The sequence below is a fragment of the Triturus cristatus genome, chromosome 8, assembly GCF_964204655.1.
Source record: "Triturus cristatus chromosome 8, aTriCri1.1, whole genome shotgun sequence".
Classification (NCBI taxonomy): domain Eukaryota; kingdom Metazoa; phylum Chordata; class Amphibia; order Caudata; family Salamandridae; genus Triturus; species Triturus cristatus.
In genome coordinates, this window is record NC_140591.1 from 201998269 (window position 1) to 202026069 (window position 27801).

General features: G+C 41.4%; 2 protein-coding genes across 4 annotated transcripts in view; both read right to left on the reverse strand.

Moving 5' to 3' along the window:
- MRPS6 (mitochondrial ribosomal protein S6) overlaps positions 1-27752 on the reverse strand; it is a 144195-nt gene extending 116443 nt beyond the window's left edge. Inside the window, exon 1 of one of the 2 annotated variants that reach the window (XM_085621353.1) lies at positions 27619-27752. In XM_085621353.1, coding sequence (XP_085477479.1) covers positions 27619-27663 — 45 coding nt within the window. In that variant the 5' untranslated portion in view covers positions 27664-27752. Of the gene's footprint in view, positions 1-27314; positions 27441-27618 lie in introns of those variants that run through there. The other variant, XM_085621352.1, reaches the window with a different exon arrangement.
- SLC5A3 (solute carrier family 5 member 3) lies at positions 897-27783 on the reverse strand. 2 transcript variants are annotated; one of them, XM_085621350.1, is made up of 2 exons: positions 27619-27783; positions 897-5067 (listed from the first exon to the last, which is right to left on the reverse strand). In XM_085621350.1, the coding sequence occupies exon 2, from the start codon at positions 4783-4785 to the stop codon at positions 2647-2649; it is 2139 nt and encodes a 712-aa protein (XP_085477476.1). In that variant the 5' UTR covers positions 4786-5067; positions 27619-27783; the 3' UTR covers positions 897-2646. The 2 variants fall into 2 exon arrangements, with proteins under 2 accessions (XP_085477476.1, XP_085477477.1); XM_085621351.1 differs by having other exon boundaries at positions 27395-27783.
- Between the last annotated feature and the right edge of the window lie 18 nt (positions 27784-27801).

Below are 27801 nucleotides of genomic sequence, written 5' to 3' on the forward strand. Positions count from 1 at the left end.
ATGAGAATGACTGAATTCGTATAGTGTAGGTATGAGGTTGACTGACAGCCTTTTGGCTTTGTCAATGTGCATTATATTTTTAAATAGTTCTTCGAAGACTATTTTTGGGGAGCCGCTGGTCCACTGCCAATATTATAGAAATAAATGGCTAAAAGCAAAAATAAAAAAATAGCGTCTCAAAAAGCACACTCGCTTTGCCACAGCATTCCCTGGCACTAAAGGGAACTACTTTCTGTGCTCATTGTGAAACAGAATGCCATAATTCAAAGTGATGTCAGCCAATGGCTGAAGTCGGCTGCCCCACTGCCCCAAGCGGTTTGCTGTAGTAGGCAAAAGAAAAATTTGAATGACAAAAACAATTTATTTTAGTAAAATGAAGATGTCTAATTTCAGTTTAAAAATTGTAAACCAAGATAAGGTAGTTCAGACACTACAAAGCAGATGAAAGAAGAAAATCTCATGATCAAGTGTGCTGAAGTCGGTTGACTGGATAGAGCGAAAAGCAGGGAGAATTGTAAATAGGTATAAAATAGCAAAGCCACAATTTAAATGGTGTAATAACGTAGAACAAATGGCAAATCGGAAAATGGGAAACAAACTTAAAAGAAAAATTACAGGCAGATACACAAAGGACATCAATAGGGAGCCGCGATCAGGGCTAGAGTGAGAACACCAACAGGGAACATAAAGAACTACAATAGGATAAAACAGGACATTAAAACCAGGAAATGGGAAAAATGAAATGGTGACAGACAACACAAACGGTAGTACACAAGACAAAATAGGAGACAGAAAATATAATATTTACATGCAAATACACACATCCATTAAGGACACGGCTAAAGCACATGGGCATACCAGAAAACTAGAGCGGAGAAAAAGAATGACAATGTAGCTTGAGGTAAAAATATAGATTATTTATTTATATGCATCACTAGCTGCAAAGCACGTATGCATAACACCAAATATCCAGCTTTGAAAACTAATTGTCTAAAATGTATTTTACTTTCCACTTAAACAAGAGTGAAATTCTCCGAATTTTTTATCTGGTGCCTGTCACAATTCTGTTATTTGAAAAAGAAAAAAAGGAAGCGATATTTTTAGAGCTCGAAAATACACATATCCAAGCATATACGGGCTCAACCCAGAATCAGTCTAGCTCTCATTATGCATACAGCTTTTATATGCAGTATTCCCCATTATCAAAAATATAGTACTTTCCTCTGCTTGGCTGGCTGGTATAGACTTAAGGAACAAACAAGTGATGCTCATTTCGGTAGGATCGGGAGACAAGCAATAGATAACAGTGCAGTGGTTAAACAATATTCAAAATTGTAAGGCCTACAATAATTGTAACAGGTTTTCACTAAGGCAGCAAATGTAACTTGTTCAGCAATTTCGTTTTTTTTGGTTACGAATGCCGCAATATTTCATATGCGGTGAAAAATAACCCAAAACTCACATTAATATTCTTAAAACTGTACCAATGAAAAAAATAACCTAAATTGTTTTTTTTCCCTTAAAAAAAACACATATACAAATCTGAAAAAAACAAGAATCACAAATGCATGTTATATACATCAGCACAAAGAGTTTGGGTGCATTTAAGTGCTTGTGCCATTGTCAAAACGCTGTATGTGTAACGTGCACAGACTTGGTACAAATAAACAACTGGGGCTATTTATGACTGCAACAACAAAGAAAGTCTGAGGTCCTGATATATTCTGAAGTAGGAATCAAGCCTTGAAAGCACATAAGTGGCCAACCAATAGCATTAGTAAGACTACTATATGGTAAGACTCTTCACGGCCAATTCCTAAACTTAACAATTAACAGCATACTGCAGTTGGTGTTTAACAAATTCAGTTTGGAAATGATTATTCATTCTGACCAATTGAAAAAGGGCACCACAATGACGGAAAGTCCAGTCACGTTTACTCTTGATACGCAAATATGTCATTTACCAACCATTCCCCAAGAGTTACTGGTATATACATCAAAAGTGAACCGATATAAACACATTTAGTATCTTTCTTCAGATTTAAGGTGCTTTAATTTAGCCGTATTTACATACAACATGGTTGGAACATTTGATGAACTAGTTGCAGAACATTTTAGATTAAAACATTTCAAACTGGTTTAGCCACATTTAGTGCCCGTGACGGCAGATCTTCTGTAGTGATATTTTGTCTCATGGATTTAGTACAAAGAATATAGTGACATGGTACACTACAACGTTTTATCTCATCCTGTTTCACAGGGTCCATGGAGGTCTTTTGGCAAGGTGGATGCAAAGACCATCACTTGGCTAGGTTTCATATTCTGTAAAACAATCTCTAAAACTATTTTTAAAGTTTTTTGTTTGTTTTTTAAAAAAACATCTTCCATTAAAGCAAAAGTAACATGTTCTTCAAAACAAGGGTTGGGTTGGTACCAATGCCTAATTATACAGGTGAAATTATTTGGTAAGGGTTTCAGTGTCAAAAATGCCACCAGTTTATTCATTTCTGGGGTTTTGTAGAACGCCAATATGCTGCCTTGTGGCAGCTTCAGAGCACATGGAGACTTGGGTTGTCACACACCTACACTATTGACAACAGCAGCTTTGAAACTCTGCTGTAGCATGAATATGAAAACACAGGACTCTTACAAAGAGAAATACACAAACATGGATATGCCAACTGTGCATACACACAGCAGACCAACATTGAGAATTCGCTTCACAAGTGGAGTCTCTTCCAACATTTGAAGACAAAGAGTTTCTTCTGCCACCTCATCACGGATGGTTCTTTTATTGAAGTCTTCAGTTTTATAGCCACAGAACCAATGCAAGAATGTTGGGCATTTACCAATGCTCTTGGTATCTCCAACCTCTTGAGTCTTTCCCATGAGAGCAGCCTGTCCATTGGAATAACAATCTATGGGTGTCTCAGCCTCAGAAACACACAAAGAATTCAAATGACTCTCCTCGTTGTAAGTCATCAGGAGTGTGATATCCTCAGGCTGGACCTTAACAGGCCCATCGGGTTTACCATTTGGAATCATATGCTTTATGTCTTCAGTGCCTGCAATGGCACTCTTGTCAGGTACTTTGGAATGATCCTCTTTAGGTTTGCTTTCTGCCAAAGTCTTGTTTTTCACAGCCCAGAAAGTAGTGGTTCGGATCTGTTCCTTATCTGGAGGGGGTGTAAGAAGACTTACAACGATAGTGACAATTCCAGTGATCCAAAACAGAGCTGTGGCAATGTACATGTAATGGAAATGCTTAATGAAGCCTGGTCGATTGTCAGGTAAATTGCACTCGGGAGGGCGATAGACAAAGGCAAGAATCAGACGGGTTACACCTAAAACAAAGCCAACCATTCCACCCCAGAATGCCCCTCGCTCATTGCAACGCTTCCAAAAAATGCCCAATAGAAACAGGGCAGCCACTGGTGGAGTCAGATAATCTGCAACCTCTTGGATGTAAAGGTACATTTGGCCTCCTTGCATTTGGATAATGATTGGTACCCATGCAATGCTGATGACTACCATAAAAGCAACAAATACTCTTCCCACCAACAAGAGTTCTCGAGATGATGCATGCTTTCTCACAAATTTGTAAATATCAAGTGTGAAAATTGTGCTGGCACTGTTAAAAATAGAGTCCAAGTCACTCATAAGTGCTGCGATCATTACAGCCATCATGAGTCCACGTAGACCAACTGGAAGAACTTTCATGACCAAGCGCGGGTAAGCAATATTGGAGCATCCTGCTCTGCTCCCACATACTTGCATGCAGTGCTCTGGGGTGACACAGGCGATTTCATCAACAAATAAAATTCTGGAAATCATTCCAGGAATTACAATGATAAACATGGGCAAGATCTTTAAAAAGCCAGCCATCAATGTAGCTCCCTTTGCATGAGAAAGGTTTTTTGCTGCTAGAACCCTCTGAACAATGACCTGGTCAGCACACCAGTACCAGACAGAGGCTGGGGTCTGTCCAAAAACAAATCCAGGCCAGGGAAGGTCTTCATCTGTTGGTTCCCGCAACATCTTTAAGGAATCAGGCTTCGGACTTACGTGGCAAAAGTTGGTATTGGTGAAGTTGTGGGTCAACATTATTGATGTGATGTTTGGGGTTGCCAACATGTACTTCCTTTTCATTTCTTCAAACCCACCTATTTCAATCATGCTGATAATCATAAGTGTGAGTGCCCCAATAATCATGAGCAACGCCTGGAGAGTGTCTGTGTATATGACAGCCACCAGGCCACCTGTGACAGTTAGTAATGCAGTCATGCTAATCAGCAAGATGATGGACAAATACAGATTCCATCCCAGGGATTCTTGAATAAACAATGCACCAGCATACAGGTCTACAGAAAGTTTGGTGAAGATGTACAGAATTAAAGACAGTATGGCAAAGTATATTTGTATTCTATGTCCTCCAAAGCGTTTAGACAAATATTCAGGCATGGTGTAAACTCCTGATCGTATGTACACTGGAATAAAGATCCACCCTAGGAGCTGCAACAACATCAAGGCATTGAACTCCCATGCACCAACAGCAAATCCACTTGCGGCTCCAGACCCTGCAAGTCCAATGAAGTGTTCACTTCCAATATTGCTCACAAAAAGCGAGGCACCAATGGCAGCCCAGGTCATAGACCGGCCCGCCAGAAAGTACCCAGAGACGGTACTTCTGTTGGATTTCCACATGGCAAAAAATCCAATTGATAACACAAGCACAAAGTACAATGCCACAACAGCAATGTCTGCAGCTTCCATTGCAGCCCTCATTTTTCCAACTGCTGAAAAACAATTCTCCAGAAGCGTAACACAAAGTCAAGTTTTTTTAATTCCTTATGGAGTATTTGAATGAAACTATGGGTAAGGTGCCATCAAAGCTTTGTCCTTTGGTTTGCTGTTTTGTTGGTGGTTCACTCGGAGATAATAATGTTGTCAGCTTCTTAATTGGAACTTAAGCACTTTCCACTGGCATTCCACAAGAACAGCAACTTTGCTGATGCCGAAGAAATTCTTAACTTCCCTTAAGTTTAGCGAAGCCTACTGTAACCAACCCTGCAAAGCAGCAAAAACAAAACAAGAGACAAAGATGGAATTAGAGTAGGGCAGTAATTCTGAAGAGACAATTGACATTTGACAGTTCAAACTACCTCCGCCATAGCACTCAAGGCTAAAATTCAAACAGTATTTCAAAGGTTGTTTTTCTACATCTAAAATTCAGTAGCTGTAGTAATTTGGAGAGGTCCAAACTTTTAGGAATATTGAATAGTACATAATCACAGTCATCGGTTTCTTCATTTGTAGTGTGCTAGGAACATTACTAACATGTTAGTTATCACTATTTAAGGGTAAGATGCATAACAAAATGGTTTACAATTCTGAACAAGCTTTGGCATAGCCAATAGGTCTCGCCTTTGGGACCTTATAAGTGTTTAGCCATGCAACAGTTGCATAACTAAATACTTATAAGGTCCCAAAAGCGTGAAAGTGATCGCGATCAAACATCAAAGCGGCGGTGCGGCCGCGAAAGTGAAAGTACTCGCGGTCAAGCGCGACGCGCGCCCCGCGCAAATGCACTGTAGCTCTAGGCTGGCCTGGTAGCACTTTTTGGAGCCCTCTCAATAAGTCTCGCCAGACCAGCCCATGCGCTGGGTCAGGCGAGACCAAAAAATGAAAACGAAGGGTACTAGATCGTGGTGGTCTTTGTGTATGCAGAGTAAATTTGGGCGTAAGCATTCCTACTATCCTGTATATTCTAATTACATGCAATTAACGTATGATGATCATATGCCACTGAATTATAAAATCTACATATAGGAATCAGATGGTTCCAAGTTCAAAAGAAACATTTAACAGGTTTATAAAAATACTCTACAGAAATGTAATTCAGGTCACGCTTCACTAGTTTTATTTCCCAAACTCAAGATCTTTAGGTTAATGACCTTTAATGTAGAATTATGCTGGTTAACTCCCCTAACGCAGAATTTTTTGAATCAAATACATTTGAGAACTGTCCAGTAAAGGATAAAAAGAATCTAACCTTTCAAGAGGTTGTTCAACGAACTGTACATGCAGTAAAAACTAAAAGGTATGATGTACCTACGGAATTTTATAAAATTCCCAGGAGTAGTTTCAGCGTTGTCCACCAAGGATGTGAATCTTTAAGGTATGTGACACCAACTCATTTGGACTATCAAATAAAAAGTATGCCTGGGGTTTAACACTGAACCAATAAAAAGGCTATGACCGGGTGGAACTTAGTTGGTTGGATTGTGTACAGTGTTAGGAAGTCTGAAGTCTGAAGAGAAAACTCAACCGATAGCAACAAAACAAACATCTGCATCTAAATGATGGTCTGATGAACTTCATGTTTTACATAACACACAGTTCCTTTTGGGAAGATACTTGTATAATCAGAAAAAATAAAAACAAATCGTATGAATAAACATATATACAGTAGCACAAGCACCAACACCAAACAACCACAATTTGATTTACACAAAAGGGTTGGTATATACTCTTATATGTAAAACAAATTCTGGTCGTTTAGCATTGGTGCTTGAAACCCTTGTTTTTCTGTTCACAGTCTCATAAATGTTTGTGTATGCTTTTCTTTTGGTTCCGTTTTAAATGGGACATGTCATATTGTATATGTGTCTTTGAATAATATATTTGAAATATCAACAACATTATTTCCTTCTGTCTTGTAGTATTATTTGCGTGTGGTCTCAGTGTTAAATCTTCCCTTTCCGCATCCTACAGTATAGGTTTATTCAAATGACTGGTTTTGCTTATTTGGTTATACAAGTATCTTCCCAAAAGGAACAGTGCGTTTAGTCAAAAATTATTCAAAGCCCTGGTTCTTTTTGATCAATAATAATAAAACTTGTAAAGTGTGATAGTTACTTCGAAAGAAGTGTCTCACATTAGCGCTAGAGTAGGGTTGCCTTTGTCTGTAGATAATCAATTTGATGAACTTCATAACACTCAAGAGACTGGAGCCTTGATGTATGCAGCTTCAATTTTCTTCTAGAGAGATATTTTTGCCTTAAACTAGCAGCGTTTTTCATGTTTAGCTCAGAAGATGTAACACTCGTTTCCACCAAAGACATTTGATTTCTCATTGAGTCTGCATCTTTAAGTGGACCCAGGTAATTACCAAGACTTATTTATTAAGTTTCAAATCCACGAGATCCACCTTGAAACAATATAATCAGATCTTTTACACATTAAAAAAAAAAAACCTGTCAAATTTTGAAGCACATTTCATTTACAGGGTAAAGTATTAAAGGAGTTGCCTCTTTTGTTGTGCATATGCCATATTTCAAAAACAGGTTAAAGAAAATGCAGAATAGGGAAGATAAAGAGCACATGGTCTGGATTTTACACCAATTTCTTACATTTGTTGCAACATCTCTCCTCAAGAGGTAAGTGGGCCCATGCACCAATAACTGTTTTTAGTTGGTAAAATATTCATACATATTAGCATTAAAAAATGGTGCACTACATGAACTATATTCCAAGTTAAATAGGACTGCGGCTGTGCTTCAATGCAAGAGGAGACTATAACATTCATCTTTTAAGTTACTTACAGAACAACATTGTTGAATTCATAAAACTACTCCTAATCCGGATTTTCAAGAAATGTGTATTACTTTGGGACGGATCATCTCCAGCAACCCAACCGTACTCACATTTAGGTGCAAAGTGGCTTAAATAGCTTTTATTTATTTTTTTAAAGGAGAATATTCACATTCTTGTTCTATTTTTACTCCCATCTACCGTAAGGTGATGATTAAAATGTCTACGACTTGTTGGCCTATAGAGAGCCAGCAGTTACCAGCAGCTGAGGTTAGCTGAAACATTCTACAGATTATATTATTTTAATTTTTTTAACAAGCAAACTCCAAGCTGTGTGGAGCTCTAGCCCCATGAAGGGAGGGGTGAGGATTATCACCTGCCCGATTAAGGAGTACACCGGGTACGGACACTCACCCAATGTCTCCTCAGTTTCAGCACAATATTTCCTCCGGCTTACATCAGAGGGAATTCCTGTGGGGAAATAACCCACAAATCCGGACTCTGCAGGCCAAAAGTATACAACAGAATTGTAATTTTGGTACCAGTTAGTCCATATTCCAGGCTCAGATTCTCTAGAAAGTGTGTAGGAGGGGACGAATTAGCAGTCAGAATCGGCAACACTGGCAATCCTAGCCCTTTGCGCCACACTACTCATAATAGCCCCCCTCTTTGTATCTGTAGGTTATATAATGTATTTTAAAGTTAATGGATCACATTTAAAGTAAGAGTTTGTGCATTTTATAGTTAACGTTGAACCCCCTCTAGAGTATGTTGCAAGCTTACGTGCAGATTTTCACATCAAGAAGACCGAAGTAAAGCAGAAGGAAACTGTACTGTTCCCTGCCAACAACCTAACATATTTGTGGGGACTGGCAAGTTCTCAAGTCAACCCTGTCTCGAGTGTGGAATGTTGCAAAGGCAGTCAAGTATTCCCAAGCTACAAGTAAACCTTGCATTTGTAATTTTTCGGCCAATAATAAAAAAAAGTAAGAATGCTAATGAGCCTACAGGAATGAAAAGCAAAATGGGACACCACCCTAGGGTGCTGCATATCAATTAGGCCATAAACGTATCATTTATCAACAAATTATGGACTGCATGCTAAGGTGCCTTAAAATTCGCTCCAAGAAGATACAAAACAAAACTTCCTAACCAAACAATAATGATTAACAAGATTGATGGGCTTTAAAAAAAAAAAAAAAAAAAAGTGCCACACTTTTAAGTGCTACATGATTGATCCTCTAACTCTGGTCTAGTTAAATAAAAATAATAGCAAATACATTTGATTTATAATACTTAATAGTGATGTCTGGCACACTGCATAGGAACCTAGAACTGTTCACTTGAGTGGTTACCGTGGAACTTCATTCAGGAACAGACTAGAAGTGTCTTCCCCAAATGTACTAATTCAAAATAAAGATTACTGGAGTACAAATAGTTGCTGGAGGATTAGATGTTTACTGTCGAAGTGAAGAATGGATATTGGGGCTTAAGAAAGCACAGATCCCTACCCGAGAGCACAAATAAAACATGCACAGCCACTCTGGGAAATAAGTCTCAGAGCAGGCGAAATGGGATATCCTTGCTGCCTCACAAAGAGCTCAGATGAGAGAAAAATAGGTAAACTATTATAAAACGGTAGGAAAAACGTTATAATTGATCCAATCACCAAGCTCTGCAAGTCCAAGTCAACAGCTTGTAGAAATATCTAGCAAACGTAATATCCAAGTATGGCTACAAGTGCTGGCCCATGCATGATGCTAGAAACAAACTGGCACTAGCAGTTCATCAGTCCTGGGAGAGATGGTGAAGTCAACAAGGTTTTAAACACATAACAACATGTTAGACCGACTCTAGTCCTTAATGCATTGCGTAAATCAGTGTGACAGGGGTTTTGAGGTAGGAGCAGCCTGTATGACATTATCCATGTCAAAGAAATAATCAAGAATTGTTAAAATTCTGTGTATTACAGCAACAATGCCACTGTTTTAACTTTGTTTGGCTACCTCTTTTCCCGACAAGCACACCTGACAACTGACTGCCCTAGCTACTACAGAAATACATACGACATCATCATATTGGAGTTTAATATTAAGAATGAGATGGGTGAACCCCATAAGAATGAAGGTGAAGAAACACAAGCACACGGTACAGTTTAAGAATCTTCAGTGTTTCACATGTACGTATGCGAGTGTTCGAAAAAGACAAAGAAAACTTTGGAAAAACTACGATAAAGAAAAACAAAGTAAAAAAAACAAGCATTGACATTGCCAATAGGTCTCGCTTATGGGACCTTCTAAGTATTTAGTTATGCAGCACAATATTCTTGGTGCAACAACAACTGTTGCATGGCTAAACAGTTAATAGGTCCCAAAGGCAAGACCTATTGGCTATGCCAATGCTTGTTGCACTAAGTCACTTGGAGTGTCAAACAGCGTCTCGCTGAAAAGCCACCGATACCTGCAGGGTAGGGCCCAGTGCTTCAATTGGGCAGGTAGAAAGTACCGGCACTCCGGTATTTCCATTTAAAGCACCCGGTAGGTGAAAACCCGACAAGATAAAAGGAAGGCGCGAAAATGGAAGAGAGCCGGCTGGAATGGGAAGGGGTGAAATTGTTCAGAGTCAAACAGGGAGAGGGAGGGCAGAGTGAGATCTGGGCACCGAACATATGGCAGAAACGGGAGAGTGATTGAAGCAGAGAACATACAGTACGGGATGGGGGGGCACTGGTAGTAACTGAGAGAAAGAAAAGGGAGACGGGCTGAGGCCTACGAGAGAAAGAGTGGAGGGAGGTTAAGGCGGTGGGGCTGAAAGTGAGCGCGAGAACTCTAATAACAGAATGGAGAGGTGTATATGAAGATGAAAAAAACACGGCGAAAATGAGAGAAGCAAGATCAGGAAGAGAGAAGAGGGGTGGGAGATCAGGGTTAAGGGGTAGAGGTGTTTTGAAAGAGTGGGGGTTATAGTGGTACAAGGGAAACGGAATTGAAAAGAGAGAAGGAGAAACAGAAGAGGAGTGGAGTGGTGCGCACGCGTGCCCGCGAAGACAGCAGTCTGCTCTTTTTTTCGAAGCACATACTCGTGCTTGTGGCGTGCCGCTGCGCACTCCTGCAAGGTGTATGCCGCCACAAGCACGAGTATGTGCTTCCAAAAAGAGCTGAACGACGGCTAAAGGTCCTCCTACGCAGCGCATGTGCGCTGCGTAGGGGAGACCTAAAAAAGGAGGCTGAAGATAATGCACTGCAGATGGAAGGAGGAAGTGGGGGGAAACTGAGGACATGGTGCAAGGAAAACAGACCCGGGATCATGCACTGGTGAAACCAGTGGGTGAGAGAGGCAGAAAAGACTTAGGACATACACTGCTGATGAAAGAGGGGAAAACAGAGGAGAAGAGATTAGACAGTACAATATTGCAGCAAGAGGGCACGGTGAAGACAGGATAATACTGTGCTGCAGAAAAGAGGCAGAAGACAGTGTTGCAACAAAAGGAGAAAGCAGAGGAAAAAGGGGACAATATGGTAATGCTGCAAGAGTGGAAGACATCAAAAGACAGTAAAGCAGCACGAGGATGTAACAAAGGACAATAATACTGCAGGGGGGGGGATCCCTTAGCTGTGAAGTGACTCCCTGAGCCGCACCCTTTTAAGTTTGTTCACGCTTCCCCTTGCCCACAGTGTGCAATTGTTCGGGTTGTCATTGGTCTCCTACGCTGATGACACCCACTTGATTATGTCACTCTCCCGAATGTATTTTCAGTCACTTATCTCTGACCCTTTGCCTCCAGGAAGTAGCCAGATGGATGGCTGGCTGGCTGTAAACTAGAAAACTGAATGAGGACAAAACCAGAGTCATGCTGCTGGACAACAACTTCCGTAGTAACGTCCCGAGCCCCTTACCAGATGGTCCGAGCAAAATGCTGACCCCCAAAGGCTCGATAAAAAGCCTGTAGATGTGGCTAGAACCTAATCTCACGAAGGACCAAAAAGGTAAAAAAAAAAATATCTGCTAGTTGCTATGGCATTACGAGACTTCCAAGGAAGGTTCTTATGCTCCTTCCTCTCACAGCCAGAGAAGTAATTATACAGGCTTTAGTGCTGGCGCACCTGGATTATGGGAACACCCTGTACCTTAGTTCACCATGTTAGGTGATCAAAGGGTTGCAAACCGAGCAGAATGTGGCAGTTCGATTTCTTACAGATACACCCAAGCATCAGTTAGTCCCTAGGGCACTTGGAGACCTCCACTGGGTCCAAGTGGAACGTCGGATTCAGTTCAAATGTATCTGTTTAGGACGATCAACAATAGAGGCCCCCCCATTTGCTATGATCATTAGCGTTTCTTTACTTGCCTAGAACACCTCTTAGATCAGCCTCTGTTTACTTACTGAAGGTTGCAAACACAAAGAGATGATGGATGGAGTGCTGAAACTTTTCAAACACTCACCCGCAGTCACAGATCTGGGTTGAATCAATCATCATTCTTTAGCTCACTTTGCCACCCCAGTTCAGACACAGCTATATGCAAATCAGTCTTGACCATGTGCCTCATGGGAACAGTCCAGCCCGAACTGCCAAGCCATGTCTTCCCTGGACCAGAAACAAGCATCCTGGGACCAGTTTCGGGCTAACAGCCCTCATCAGCCAGGCTAGCTTGAATCTAGAAGCAAAGTGAGCAAGGGACTCACGTCTGGGCATACCCTGCCAACTTAGGGCGAACAAAGCAAACACAAAGAGATGATGGACGGAGTGCTGAAACTTTTCAAACACTCCCCCCCAGTGTGTTTGCTTACTTACTGAAGGTTCCCAGGATTCGTAGATCGTGCTGGGGTGGACTCTCCACATCTTTTTTGGTGTCCAAATTCTGGAATTCCTTGTCCCTCGAACTACGGCTTCTGGAGCAAAAGCTCCCCTTTTGTAAAGCCTTGAAGACCTGGCTGTTCAGGGAAAAACGTCATCTCCCTGATGTTTCTCCTGCATCTGCTGCAGCACTGGTAGTCAAGCACTATATGAAAACTGCAGAATAGAACAATCGGATACATGAGACAATGTAGTGCTGCAGCATGAGGAGACCGAGGAGAAGAGACAACGGTGCTGCAGCAAGAGAGGAGAGCCACAAAGAAATGGGGCAACAGGGCTACAACAGAGGAGAGTAGCTGCAGCAAAAAAAGGATAAAGTTAACAATATTCTGTTGCAGCAACCGTGTGAGACATCACAATGTACCACTGCTGCAAAGGCAGTTGACACATACACACATGGGTAACCAGCCACTCCAGCTTTCTTGTGGCAAGAGCTCACATGTAAAAAAAGAAAAAGAAAGAAAGGGAGAGGATGATGTAGGAGTATTTGAGGTCATTCCTTTCTACAGGAGGACAAACAAAGCCGCCATGGTATACTAGCCAGAAGACAGATCAGCAGGTCAGACTGCAGCAGGAGCGCGAGACGAGGGAGAATGGAGCAATCGAAATTGTATTCTAGCTTTCATAATACAGAAGTGCTGGTACTCTCCCCCTAAATATATTGCAGCAGAGAGAGGAGGTGCAGGCACTCTCCCTTTCAAATAAAAAATAAAAAGTGCGGGTACTCGGTACAGGACAGTACCTTCCAATTTAAAGCACCGAATTCACCCTACTTAAGGAGTTAAGAATTGAGTGTACACGCCTTCTCTCCAGTACAGATCCAGACACGTGACTGACATGGATGTCGTGAACAGACTGGCTTTTTTACTTTCTGACAGAAAGCAGGTATAAATGACAAGTATAAGCTGTGTGGTGTGAAGCACGTTTTATTTTCTACAATAAGAATAAATAGGTGTGAGCCCTTATCACAAATAATCAGGTTGAAAACTTCAAATCCGACTGACAAAATGATATATACACCCTCTTGCCAAGAAACAGCGTGGACAATCAACCTGATAACGGAATGTATTAAACAGGTTGACATCATGTACTAAAAAAAAAAAAATTTTTAAAGAAAAAATAAAAAACAAGCTTTAGGGTACGCGCAACCAAAAACACTGCTGAATGCAACAATGACATTACTGTGTTCATCTGTGTGTTTCTGCATACCTCAAGTCCTGTGGCTAAACTAGACATATTCCTGCATGGGCATCCTTTCTGATTACTGCTCCGACATGTTGTGAGATTAGTACTGCACTCGATTACTCATTTATAGTTTGGAGCAAAAAGAATAACCAGCAGGCATGACCCCCGAGGAGTGGCCATGGAGCAAGCAATGAACAATGAAGGTGTGCTGGATACCTATTAAATGAAGATGTGCAGAAGCTGAGAAACGCCAGGTTGGTTTTTGCTTCAGAGAAGTATTAACACGCCATGACTTCGGTTGAAGGAAGACAGCACCGTCAGAAGGCTACACCGCTACTCTTGCCTCCACCCCACATATATTGTGCCCCACAACTGGACAAAGAGAATCAGCCTCTTCCAATTTGTCTTCCTGAAAATTGATGAGATATTTCAAGTTAAGTGTATGCCCTCCACAAAGGCACTGATAGTTTTAAGATGTTGGGCATCTCTAGCAACCATATCGGATTTTGCAATCCAACTAGGTGAAGAAAAAAAAAAAAGCTATGGAGCTAGGCATCTTAGAATAAGCCACCAAATATCTACCAAGCAGTGCTAAGATAAGAAACACGTCATGAAAAAAGTAGAGTGTGCAGTGAAAAAATTATCCGAGTGTAGCAGTGCCAGTCCTGCCGAGAGCGAATTCCCACAGCCCTCTCTCTTCCAAAACAGATTATACAGATCAACAGCACGTTTGCCCCAGAGGCTCCAGCTATCCTCTCTGCATGATGGCCCGACTTATTTTGCTCCTCTGCCCTGCTCACTGGCAGAGGAAGGCGTGAGGGATACAGCCAGGGCTTTAAGTGGGGTGAAAAAACAAAGGGGGTCTCTCAAAGGGGCGTGGCCAATGTAATTGAGGGCGTGGCTTAACTCACGTAAGCTAAAAATCTGTGCTTAGTACAGTGTGATGCTCGACTTGTATTTTGCTGATTCTGTCATTACATCCAGATATAGGATACAACAAGTAACATCATAACTACAACAAGCCAGGACTATTGGCTTTGTCAATGGTTGTTAGTTGCACAAGATAAATAAACAGAAACTATGGCTTATATATAATATTGAAAAAGCCCTGGTGACTCCACGTCAATGTTGCTGCTCCAGAGTTCCAAAAAGAGATGGGGAATTCAGAGAGAAAATTACTCTCTTTGAAGGAAGGATTTCCCTTCCCCTACAACGCTCACCTGGCTTGACGTCATGCCGTAACTTCTCCACTAGTGAGCATGAGCAGTGTGAAGCAGTGTGAGCACGCGCACATGATGTGCCTGCTAGGCCCTGCTGTCACTGCAGTCCGGACAAAAACGGACCAACTGTGCCAGGGCACAAAACAGAGCCCGATAGAGACCCGTTTCGAGGCCCCCTTTAAAAAAAACTGCCGGTGGTCAGAACCGGCGAGAACCGGCCCACCTAAAGCCCTGGATACAGCAATGCTGGCTCTACTCTTGGTTGCTAAGTTGAATCACTGACTGTGCGCACCAAGGCCTACAGGTCATGAATCAATAAATGAAGGTTTGCTCCTGTCTTTTGCGCACCACAACCATTATGTGGAAGGGACACTCATTACAACAGATTTCAAGTAAATCTGAGCGGTCATGCTAAAAAATTGCCTGTGAAGAATTCAGTGGCAGAAGAACCATATGAGGTTTTAACAGATTGTGTTTAGATTGTGCACAGTTCCGGATATGGCTACCGGAGTGTGTGTGTGTGTGTGTATATGTATATATATATATATATATATTATCTACTGGCGGTCGCCAGTAGATAGTTATAGTTAGGACCACGTTTCCATAGGAAATCCGCAACATTCTATTTTGAATAACTTTGGCGCCGGTTGACGAATCCTCGCGAATTTTTCAAAATAGGTGGGGCGCTACGCTCCGCTCCTACCCTGAAAGTCTCGGGGGGATTCGTCAAGCGGGGGCTGAGATAAAAGGGGGGTCCCAAAACGCGTTTTTCCCATGCATTTTTCCATAGGACCTTTAGACACAGCTACAGCCCGAACGGCTGAACAGAATTACTTGAAATTTGGCAGAGAGGTAGTCCTCAGGTCAAGGAAGTGCCTTTTGTAGGTTTGGTGTAAATCTGTTCAGTAGATTCTGAGAAAATAGCCTTTAAATCAATATATATATCTGTGGCAGCTTACGGTGCGCTTACCGTGCGCTTACCGTAAGCTTACCGTACGCGTACGGTGACGTGCGCGAGCGCGATTCTGATTGGCCCTTAGATCTTAGTAAACATTCGAATCGGTCGAAACCAGGAAGCGGCGGCCGCCATTTTCTCTCTCGCACTCTGACAGGGGGTTGAAAAAAAAAGTCCCAAAACATGTAAAGGGGCTGTTTAGACAGCTCCCAAGCACCTACCATGTCCAGGGAGTCCCCAACGATCAGCCAAGTGAAAAAAGGCAATTTTAATTTTTTTGAAAATTTCGCCGATTACACTTACCGTACGCGTACGGTAAGAAATAAAAAAAAAAAAAAAAAAAAATATATCCACATTCTCCCCACCCCGTGTGCAAAAGGTGCCCGAAGGGCACCTTTTGTGCATTGCTTATTAGTGATAGCGCACGGAACGAACTGCGTTAAGTGGGCGCGCACGCCACAAATGGCGTAAAGTAACTTAGCATTTAAAAAACCTTGCAAATTCACTGAAAAAACCATAGGTTTCACACATGTTATAGTTAGCTGGACATTTTACTGATAAAAAACCAATGAAATTCCCCCGTTATAGTTACTGTAGGCAACTATAACTCACGCGACCGTAATCCTCTGCTGATGACATATGTGTCTTTATGAAAAAAAAATATTTGTAATATATGTATAGCTAAAATTTAATGGAAGAAGACATGGGCAAATAAGTGTCTAAATACAGTATTAGCATCAGCAGAGGATTACGGTCGCGTGAGTTATAGTTGCCTACAGTAACTATAACGGGGGAATTTCATTGGTTTTTTATCAGTAAAATGTCCAGCTAACTATAACATGTGTGAAACCTATGGTTTTTTCAGTGAATATATATATATATAGTCTGTGTCCTTAGGTTCAGCAGATGATCAACGGCTATAGTTAGTGAGTAGTCTGGGTCAATTTCCTACCATCGAATTAGTAAGACACTATGAATATAATGTCATGTCCCATGCAAATCGTGAAGCCGAACAGTAAAGTCAATTTGGAAAATGTGCTAAGACATTCAGTGCAAATGAATTATCACAGAAGTTCTATGGTGAAACACTTGTTTCTTTTCTCCTCCCACAAGGGTGCGATACTGGTCAGTAAAGTCTTGGTAAATTAAGTTTCTATATTTAGAAAAACATTCTGTCTCAATAAAAGTTCTCTGTAGCTTTTATGAGCAAGGCAAGGACTGCCAACAGAAATGCATAAAAATAGAACTCCACACATTCAACTAAAAGGAGGGTGGCATGATGTGCTATAAACCAGGATACTTAAAAGAAGGTGAAACTTGTTCCTTTATTTCTGCAACAAAACCTAAGCTTTACTCACCGGCGGTGAGTCTGCCCGAAAACAAGTAGCTTAATCCGGTAAAAATAATACTCTAATCCTAACTTATCTCTGCTCACAGTGCAGATAGATGTTTAAGTGGTAAGGACATCTAAAAAGCATTGGCAAAGCCAATGTGTCACACTCGCCTAGAGATTTACAAGCCCCACCCAGTGGTTGTGTCAATGTTTGTAGGGAAGAAGAGCCACTGGCCACACTTCGTGTGACTGAGTGAAGCGGAGCTGCTGGATGGGGAGAACAGCCGCAAGGTGGACAGAAAAGAAGCACAGGCCCGGCGGCTGAAGAGAGGAGCTTTTTGTATGTGAAGCATGACGAGAAAATTCACTTTTCAGGAGGGAAAAAAAATATAGAATGTATGGTGAGTGACAGAACTTTTCAGATGAAAGCAGCTTTTCATACATCCAAATGGAGGTGAAGGGATATGTCCAGTGCTTGAAACGGAGGAATAAAAGTGCATGTACTCTGTACCAGAGTGCCTTCTTGTTTCTGAGAAATGCCAGTACTCTCCCATTAAAAGTATTACGTCACTCTGGAGAAGTGCCGGTACTCTCCCTCTCAAAATAAAAAACTGCCGGTACTCCGTCCTGGACAGTACCGGCCCATTTAAAGCACTGCACAGCCAAAACAAGCTCACTTGCAGGCTTCACCAAGACGGACTGTCGCCACCTTGATAAGTTATTGAAGTTGGTCCTTTCTTCCTTAGGTCCAAGGAAGGCATAGATGGTGCAGTCTATGGCGCGGATTATGAGTGGGAAAGTAAAGTCTGACCTATGCATAAACTCGCCTACGCATGGGTCGAAATTTTGGCTGTGTTTAATGCATAATTATCGGATGCATTAAATACCTTAGCTGTCGTTAAATTTCAGCAGGTTAAACACGCCGAAATTTTGACAGTGAAAATTATATAGTGTTTACCGTACCATGCAGATTTTGGTACGTTAAACATCAAAATCAGCATGTTATTCCACACAAACTTGTGATAGGTGTGATTTATCACACATGAAGAATAACGTACCCGTGCGATCATTATTTATCATGTAGATAAATAACTCCTAATCAGGGCCTATGACTTTTGTCGAATGTTTTGCTATATATGGTGAAAAAAAACAATCACAGCTGCGTGGGTGGGCAAGTTCTTTTTGGGGGAGGGAAGCACACAACTTCTGCCCTATCAAAGAATGTACTCCTGGCTTCCACCTTGTAGGCGGAGCCAAAGCCCTTCTCTATTGTTCCCCATCCAACTGTCTGGTGGCAGCTGTGCCAGGGGGTGGGGCTTACCCCTGCATTTCATCACACCAATGGATTTCTAAACGTGGGTGGTCACGACCATTCACATTAAGAAACATACCGCTCCAGGAGAAAATCTACCCGAGCGGCAGAAAGAAGCAGCGCCCTCTGGCATGCCGTGTGGTACACCTCACGCTGAACCACAAAATATATCCCCATCTGCTGCCTTTCCAATGGTAGGAAGAAAAAAGAAGAAAAATAAATAAAATCACACGGTTGAAGCTTTATATTCACGAACAAGTGTGTGAAGGAGTCCCAATGCTTTTCACAGTCATGCTCTTTTCGTCACTGACACTTACAATTTTTTCTTTTTTTTGTACCTTTCTGTCTAGAAGAATTTCTTATCCAATCTTAGAGTTCTAAATACACATTCCCCATACTTCATCAGTATACGAAATCATAGCTCTAATTTAGTATCTGCCTACATTGTGTATATGCGTTTAGCAATTCATGTGAATTTACCACACTTGGCTGGACCTTCAATAAGAATTTAGGATAAACCATGTCCTTAAGAGCCGAATAGTTTAGTACCTGAACCCAAAATTCAATTTACAATCACAACATTAATTTCACTAGATTATGCTAGCAGGGCATTGGACTTTGATCCTCAGAAAGTTTATGGAGATATGAAGGACAGGAAATACTTTTTGTCACTGGGATCTCCGGAGTAAAATGTGCAAAGGTAGTTTGTTTGAAGTTAGTTTTTATAAGATTGTCTAGTGGACTTTTCAAATAAACTGACAAAAATGCGACCCTTTATTGGTCTGGTCTCCCAGACAGCGAAAGTTCTGAAAGACCAATTGTGGACTTACCAAGTAACTATAGTGGGTTTACAGCCCAACCACTGGTTGGCTTTTTGTCACACATTTGCTTCCTTGCTATTCAATCGCATGATTGTCCGTCTTCTGGAGCATATACTCTTTACCATCTTGATTTGGTGGATTGTATCCTTCCACTTCTAACTTTTAGGGAACTACTTTTTATTTTTGGTTAAACACTTCATAGGAGCCCATGTGTTTTCCAAATCTCTCCCTTGTAATCACTACATGTGTGTGAGTTAACCAGCTCTCTCCCAACCGCTCCTTCCCCACCCCTTTAAGGAATTTAATTTCTCTTTTTTTTTAGGAATGCCCAACTACCATTTGCTGTGGGGGCACTCCACTTACCAAAGATCACTTTCACTCTTATAACGTATTTTTTGTATTATTTGCCAATCTAAGTTTCCATGGATTGGTAAATACAAAACAAACAAAGAAAATAACAGCCATGGCATTTCACCAGACAGTCAGATGGGCATTGGGCAAACAACTAGGGTTAATCTGTGGATCAGATATGCGAGGGCTTTCTGCAAGTCCTCAAATTGCTTATTTTTCTCTCTCCTGTCTATTTAGATGTTGGCTTTGGGTCTATGGGAGGCTTGAGAAACTACACCTTACATGTAGTTTGGGTTTTCGGTGAAAAGAACATTCTAGATTTGCATTTCTTTGCCGTTTGGGCCCTTTAAATAATAAAAAAAAAACTGTGCAGAATCTCTTGGTAAATATTAAAGAATTTAGAAAGGCTTTGTGAAAAGAAAAAACTGCACAGTGCTAAGGAAATTAAGCATTAATCAAGTGTCTTTGGAATTAACTTTATAACTGTAGGTGATAGAGCGCAAAGGTTCTGCTTGTTTAATATACACAAAAGGAACAAACATGAAACTGGTATTCTACAAATGGGCAGTGGTATTTATGCCCATTGGAATTAGAATGCTGCTAACTGAACAGAAGTACAGCTTAACTTATAACGGGGCTAATGGACGAGGGTCGGCGCTTTAAACGCTTTTTGAATGTGTTTATCCCCATAAGCACTTCAACGGATTTTGCTCCTGTGTTCTGGGTGGTTTTGTTTTTGGTTGTGTTGTGTACTTTATTCTGCAAAGCATTTAATGTTTAAACTGGGGTTAAGGTTAACATTAGTTTGGGATGTTTTCTTTGCAAGTATTTGTCTTAAAGCAAACGTATTTAGGCAATAAAAACAACCTTTGACGTGTTAGATGGCATTAACAGAAAGATGGTGAACCGTATAGCAAATGCACAGATGCCAACAATGGGCCAGATTGTTGCTTGGAATGTGCTACTGTGTCTTGTGGGTGAGCTGAGCGAGGTGTTAGTTGGTGAACTTAATGCAATATTTCTTTGTGCTCTGTGACATAAGAGGACATGACCGATTCTCAAGAGAACTTAGCACCACGTGGTACACAGATTTAAGCCTATGCTCTCCTCAAAGAAGTGCAATACTCTAGCAGGAGGTGGTGGTGGCGTGGGAAATCTAACCAGCAACAGCAAGAACCATATAATCTTTGAAGCAGTATTGAGAAAGGTTATCGAACCAGCTCTCATAAAAGAAAAGAGCATTGACCACATCTGCCGCCATAATGGATGGAGCGTTTTCCCTCTTTGCATCCGGAATGCTGCATTTGATGTTACCCAGTTTACATTATTCTAAAGACATTAACTACACTTTCGAAACTTACTCCAACAATATATATGCCAATATTCATAAATGGACTATTTAAACTTCTCCTTACTGTAATTAGAGGCCGTAATAAACATCAATTCAAGCACGCTGTTCTGTGTCAAGTCCATTAACAGCCAACAATGCTTCTCTAGAATGGGCACTCGATAAAAATAGAAGGGGGAAGCCAAATACTCAATATACCCTCCGACTAGAATATAAAATCATAATTATTCTTAATTGGCCACATTGCGGTCCTGTTCCCTCCCTCTCTCTATGTGGTCCAGATTCTTTAGGTTGCATTTCAAAGTGAACAAAAAATTAATAAATAATGTTATAAGCGGAAATAAAATACTTACCCATCTCAACACTACAGCCCTACCAAGAACCAGTTGTTACGTTTTGTGAAGTCGCAGAAAGAGCAATTTGCCTTAGGCTTAGAACATTAATCTCAACAAGGAAACTGTGGCCAGGTCACTATGTCAAAGAGAACTCTTCCATCCCGCCGAGCCAGTTCCACCTGAAGAAAGGTTACCACGATCTGCCTCCACCTTCCTTCTCTGGTGAGATCCGGAATAGGCAGGAATGTGTGGGGGAGGGGCAGGTCCTCTTGCACTGTTCATTTGCCCCTCTCCCCCCCCCCCCCCCAGTGCCAACAGGGGCATCTTACCACCAAGGTGGCATGAGTTGAATTTAGAGCAATGCCCCTTGTGAACATTGTGACATGTACGTTTGTGCTCATCAGAACATTTAAAGGAGAATTTATTCATGTTGGAAAATTTTTAAAGGGTCCGGAGGCCGCTGAACTGCAAGGCATTTTTTTTGCTTTGTTTGGGGGTTTTTTACGTGAAAACTTCCCTTGAAATGAAGAAACTGTATACTGGTATAAAAAGATACTACAATAAGAGGCTGATTTCATAAAAACAGACTCAGTGTGGGAGCTGCCTTCCCATGGAGTCGGACCTAACATAAGAAAACAATCTATCTGCTGGTCATTTATAAGGAAAACCTGGGTAAAGGGGAGGGGGGGTAAATCGTTGCAGTGCATTACAGTTTACCTACACATCCATGCCTGAAAGTAGACATGCAAGAAAAGAAAAAGTCCCCACCTCGTGGTAGCTTTTATTTTAGGTAAGGAAGACTGCTTCAATTCACAACTCCCATTTTGTGACAGTTTCTGAATGTATCACACAGGTCCAGAACCATGACTGATTAACAGAGATCTGGATACAAACATATGAAATCCCATCTACAGAAGATGAGAATGCTTGTGGTCTAACCGGTTATGCTCATAACCGGTTCTTTCTGCTCTATAAAAAGATATACCTTTCTTAAAGTCTTGCCAGTTAAACAAAAAAAGCTTATGTGCACAGAAATTAGTACACACACTAACAATTATATTACTCAAAAGCAATACACCCGCGGAATATACATTATCCACTCAGAAACGATATTATTTAAAAGGCACCAATATACTAGCTAAGTCAGAGGGGTGTGGCCCCACTTCAGTGTGTGCAAGCGATAGTCAACCACTTAATGCTCAACCGCATGCAAGAGCGCTCCTGACACGCCCAAAGGCAGAATGTTGGTGCAATAGAAAAAACACGAGTAAATAAAATAAATGGCTATATAGACTATAGTCCGAATTAACTGTTCTATTACAACATAACATGTTTATTGCAAAGCGCACATTCACCCAAGGTATCATGGCGCTGAATAACAGATGTTTATTGTTAGCCGACTCCATTGTAATCGGCCTCAGAGTGGACCAGCCAGGACTTGAACCTGTGACCACGAGGTCAAACACAGGTCCCTACAGTGGACGTATTAGTCCACTAAGCCACCAGACCCGGCTTCAACAAGATTACAAGAAGAAATGCTGTACACTCCCTCCCTCAAAAGAGAACGATGAGGATCGTAAACATTTTCGGCTGGAATAGGTTATTTGGAAGAGGGTTTGGCTTTCATTGTTTTGTACTTGCACTCTACTTTTGTGTAAATTGTAGTCTAGCAACATTGGCCTTTGGATAAATTGTCCAGTGCAAAGTTTCAAGGTGTTTGAAAAAGACAGACTCGCTTCAGGTACCTAAATTTAGTTTATGTTAAATTGTATGTTCTGTACTTCAGAACCCATAAATCTTCCCAAACTACTCTATGGTTAACACTTAAAAAATGAACTAGCTACCAGAAAGCCTGCTGACAAATGAAAGAAACACAAATGCACAGGCACAAAAGTAGGGTGAAGAACACTTGAAGGCTTCAGGAAATTAGCATTAAGATGCTCCTGCAAGCAAAAGTAAGGAACCATGGAGTGTTGGGCAATGGCTAACCCAATACTCAATTTTCAATGAAGGGGACAGGTTCTTCAAACCAATCATTTTTTTATACTCATCAGCTGGATCTCAAAATAGTGTACTAACTGTGGTTAATTTGTTTTAAAAAATTGTAATTGTGAGGGCCCAAAGATTTTCTTTGGTGATTGTAACCACCAGTGTCATATGCTGGGGTAATCAAATACCGAGGCTGCCTAGACTTGTTTTCACCTCATGCCACTTCAATCACCGCACACTCCCAAATTCTGTATCTCACTCTTGCAGATCCTCTTTTTCAGCGCTGATTTCTCCCTTTGCCACACTTTCCCTCATATTTCCCTTTGTCCTTCCTTTTTGAGGTTTCTCTCTTGCTCTGTATCAAAGTCTGATAATGATACATAAATAACTCCTGGTCCATAAATACGAGTGCAGCTCTACACCACTGGCACAAGTTAAGCACATGACAGAAGTGGGACACTCAGGATTCTCATCATTAGTGGACTGTGCAATGACTCCGGATATATTTGTTTGTAGGGGTTTATATGAAACTTTGTACTAACCATTAGTTTCAATGTATTATGGTATTTAGTCCAGTAAATATGGAAGCCCCAACAGATCAAGCTACTGTGTGCACTCAGGGAGACAACTACTGCTAAATAGCAGCCAGAGAAAGATTTCTCAGTCAAACTAAGCAGAGATCCCATTGAGGAAACTGAGCACAGAACAGGAAGGTTATAAGAAACCACTGCTACCCTGCTTAGAACAAAAGGACATTAGCTTCGAGAAGGCAATAAGATAAATATACTTGGAAGAAACTACATGGATTGTACTATCCTTCATTCATTTCAACTTCCCCCTTTAGTAAGTAACAAGTCAGATATTTTAAAGCTGTCCTAAGGCTAATACAAGAAACAACTGTGTGTTTAGAGTGGGCAATATAATTGAGAAAATAATCTAATTTCAGCGCCAGCTTTCCCATTAGAGATAGTCAGAGAAGTAGCTGCCATATCATCACAGCTATTACCAGCATTTAGAAACAGTCCGTAGTAAACCTGGCTCAGAAAAAGTAATAGGTTGACAACTCGCAGTAGATGTCATTTGAATGTATACAAATTATACTATAGACATCTTACAATGTTTGAAACGTTGAAAAAATAAGGAGTTCAGAACAGTAAACCTCATAAAAAGAGCAATACATGCTTTTAGCACTTGCAATATTAGGTTTGTCTATCCTTTTGGGATATGCTCTAAAAAGAGTGGGGCGCTGCAGCAGTGCAAACATTTGCAAAGTGTGAAAGGACAAAAGAATGCACCTCAATTTTCATTTTGCAAACGTTTTGCAAGTTCTAGTTTTCTAAATGCCCACCATAATCTAAGCACTTGTAAACTAAAGAAGGAAACATACAATGCTGGAAATTGTTGGTCTTCTTCTTTGTCAGAGTACTTTATAAGCCGGGATAAATAAAACATTATTAATAACCTCGGTTTGCTAACATCAAAGATAACGATTATATTTATGTTCTCAGTTACTATTAAAAAGTGACAGAGCATATTCCACCACAACTAAGGAGGTCTTACAGAACCACAACTAGAGGTCTTACTCAGCACTCTTGCTTAACCAACAACAGAGAAGGAACAGAAAAAGACCCCACTAGGGTAACTGCCATCACGTTTTAAATTCCTATGGTTATTATATGAAAGCCATGTGATACAAGACCACCAACATCAGTAATGTACCACATATGTCCAAATGGACTGGCACCCTGTCATATTTGTTTAGAACAGACACTGACTGACTACACAAATACTTCACAATTATTCCACTATATATGAAAGTTCATCTTATGAGCTGTTCTGAAAGTCTGGAATGGCCCAGATTCTTATAAAACAATGATGGAAACCACTACCATAGCCAATGCCAAAAAAGGGTACTACTCAATCCTCATGGGTTATGCGGTCTGTACTTGCGGGCAAACGAAAACTACCCATGTTTTGTCAAGCATTAATTACTTGCAGAATCCATTGGGAGCAGTTCCAAAAAGTATTATTTAGTTCCAAAATCCATTGGGAGCAATTCCAAAAAGTATGTCCTAAAATGTTCGCTAACTATCTTTATGAAGCCAAGCACCATGGATGATAGCTCATCGTTACTTGGCAATAGTCTTGGTCACACCTTCAAAGATTTCCAAAAGGTCTTGCCCGATACAACAGACATTGTTCACAGACAATGTTACATTTTTTTCTTAACCTCTAAAATCCAACCTAAAATTTTACTTAAATCTAACAAATTGGAACCTTGTGAAATTGCATGGTATAGAGCATTGCCAACTGACACCTCATACACCCCATAAAAATTGAACACCACACACACTATTGATGTCTAAAAGTTCCTATGTGGAATGCAATGCTGAGTCAGATTAGCCTTTAACCCATGTTTCCCCCAGTTCACATATAAAGAATAATGCTTTGCTCACAGTCCTCTGAACTGCCCAACAAGATATATTCTCCAAATCCAGTCATTCAGGTAAGCACTAATCCAATGGAAAAGAAAAAAAAAACACATCTTTTTATCAAGTCCTGCTTCTCTAACAATAATAGACATTCCACAGCGTTCCTTTAGGATGTCACCTTGAGTTTGAGCCCTACTGTAACATCACTGGAGGGCTCTTTAAAGTATGGTATTAAGTGGTACTGGGTGGCAGCGAAGGTTAGAATGCAACACTACTCTGGAAAACACAGTGGAACGATGGACGTAATTTATGCAAGAGGGTAACATCATTCAATGTTCAGAAGCAGCATGATCAACTCCAAAATGAATGAGACATGGCATTCATAGTGTTTAATTTGCAAAACATCAAATAATTGTGGAGCCAAATCTTTTCGTAAAAGGCTTATTACAACTGTTGCCCAATGCTGTGGCTGCAATATATCAAGGCTGCCTGGATTTTATTGCACCTCATGCCCCTTTCTTTCACTACCCTAAACGCCCCTTATCTTTATCTCACTCGGTTTTTTCATCCATTTCTATATTTTGTTCCCGTTTTATTAGTTTTCTCCTGCCTGCTTCCCTTTCTCCCTTACTTTAGGTTATTGTCGGATAACGATAATAAATCCCTTGTCCAGAGTGCTGGCGACCGACATTAAACAAAACTGGGCATCATGTATTTTTTGAGAGGGGTCAATTCGTCCAACTTTAGAATTCCGTTAAGCAATATATGGCAAGTGAAAATAAACTGTGTCAAAAATAATTCTGAAGAAGTCACTGGATTCGAAGGCCAACAGTTGTTAAAACGCACACTCAGTCCCGCTAGAATCAGAATTAAATAGTAAGCATTCTTCGGCACTCCTTGCCTTGCGATTTAATAATTTCGAATAGTTACTCTTAAATCTTGCAATAATTACCCCCCAAGAGAGTCCCGATACACGAAACTATTAATATCATGCGTTTAGTTGCCTTAACTCGTGAGGGCACAAACAAATATCCAGGTTCTTGGGGACAATGTCTTGCATTTTCTGAAATTGACAGGGGGCATAACCGCACCCCTATACTTTGACGTTCTTTCACCCGCAGCTTTCACACTACGCGAAGCCAGCGTCCACTGAACTGTTTGTATGTGCTCTGTGGTAACACGCATTTGCCTAGTAATGCACCCCCTGCAAACACAAAGACAGTCCAGTCTTGCATTGTGGGTAATGGCTTTGCCTTCAGACATCACGCACCTTTCATTTTAGTTTTCTGCCTGCAGCCCTTGTAGGTGAAACGCACCCTTTACACATGAGCTCAGTCGCCTGAGGCGACTCACGCCCCTTTCACTGTGTCCCTACATCCTCTTACTGATGCCATGCAGACTGCGCCACCTTGGTGTGCCGTCCACAAAGTCCTTCCCTCTGCTGCCATGCAATCACTTCGTGCACGCATACTGTGATGCCTACAGGTTCCTGGTTTTATACCTCACACTGAGTTGCCTGCACTCCCTGCCATGTACAGCATCCTGCTTCTAATGTTTACCATGCTTAATACACGCACATCTCACCGTATCCTGCGGCGCCTCTTGTTCCTGCGGGTACACAACCTCACCTTGTGCTGCCTGCACTCCACGTGGACAACCCTTACCTGGAGCTGCCGGCACTCCCTCCAATTTCATCGAATCCTCCGTGTCCTCGCGCTGCGTGCGGGCACGCGCGCACACACCCCTTTTCCTTCTCCTGCCGGGTGCCCGCCTGACACACGCGTGTCCTCTTACCTCGTGCTGCCGCGCGGACAAACAGCAGCCCTCGTACGGTGGCCGCCTGTGGAGGACAAAGACAATAAAGACACAAGGCAGGAAAGGGCCTCACCCGCTGCATGGCCTTGAGGATGAGCGCCAGCTCGTATCGTGGCATGGCCGTTGGGCGCACACGCTGCTGCCGGGGCGGTTGTTCGTGCGTCCTAGACCTCGGTCTCAATCCAAGGGCTGAAGCCGCGCCTGCTGGTACTCCTGCGCTGGTAGGAGCAGAAGTGACAGCTATGGCTCGTGACGC

Bases quoted from the DNA above. Each gene is read 5' to 3' on its own strand.
- SLC5A3 (XM_085621350.1), bottom strand. From the start codon at position 4,785: ATGAGGGCTGCAATGGAAGCTGCAGACATTGCTGTTGTGGCATTGTAC.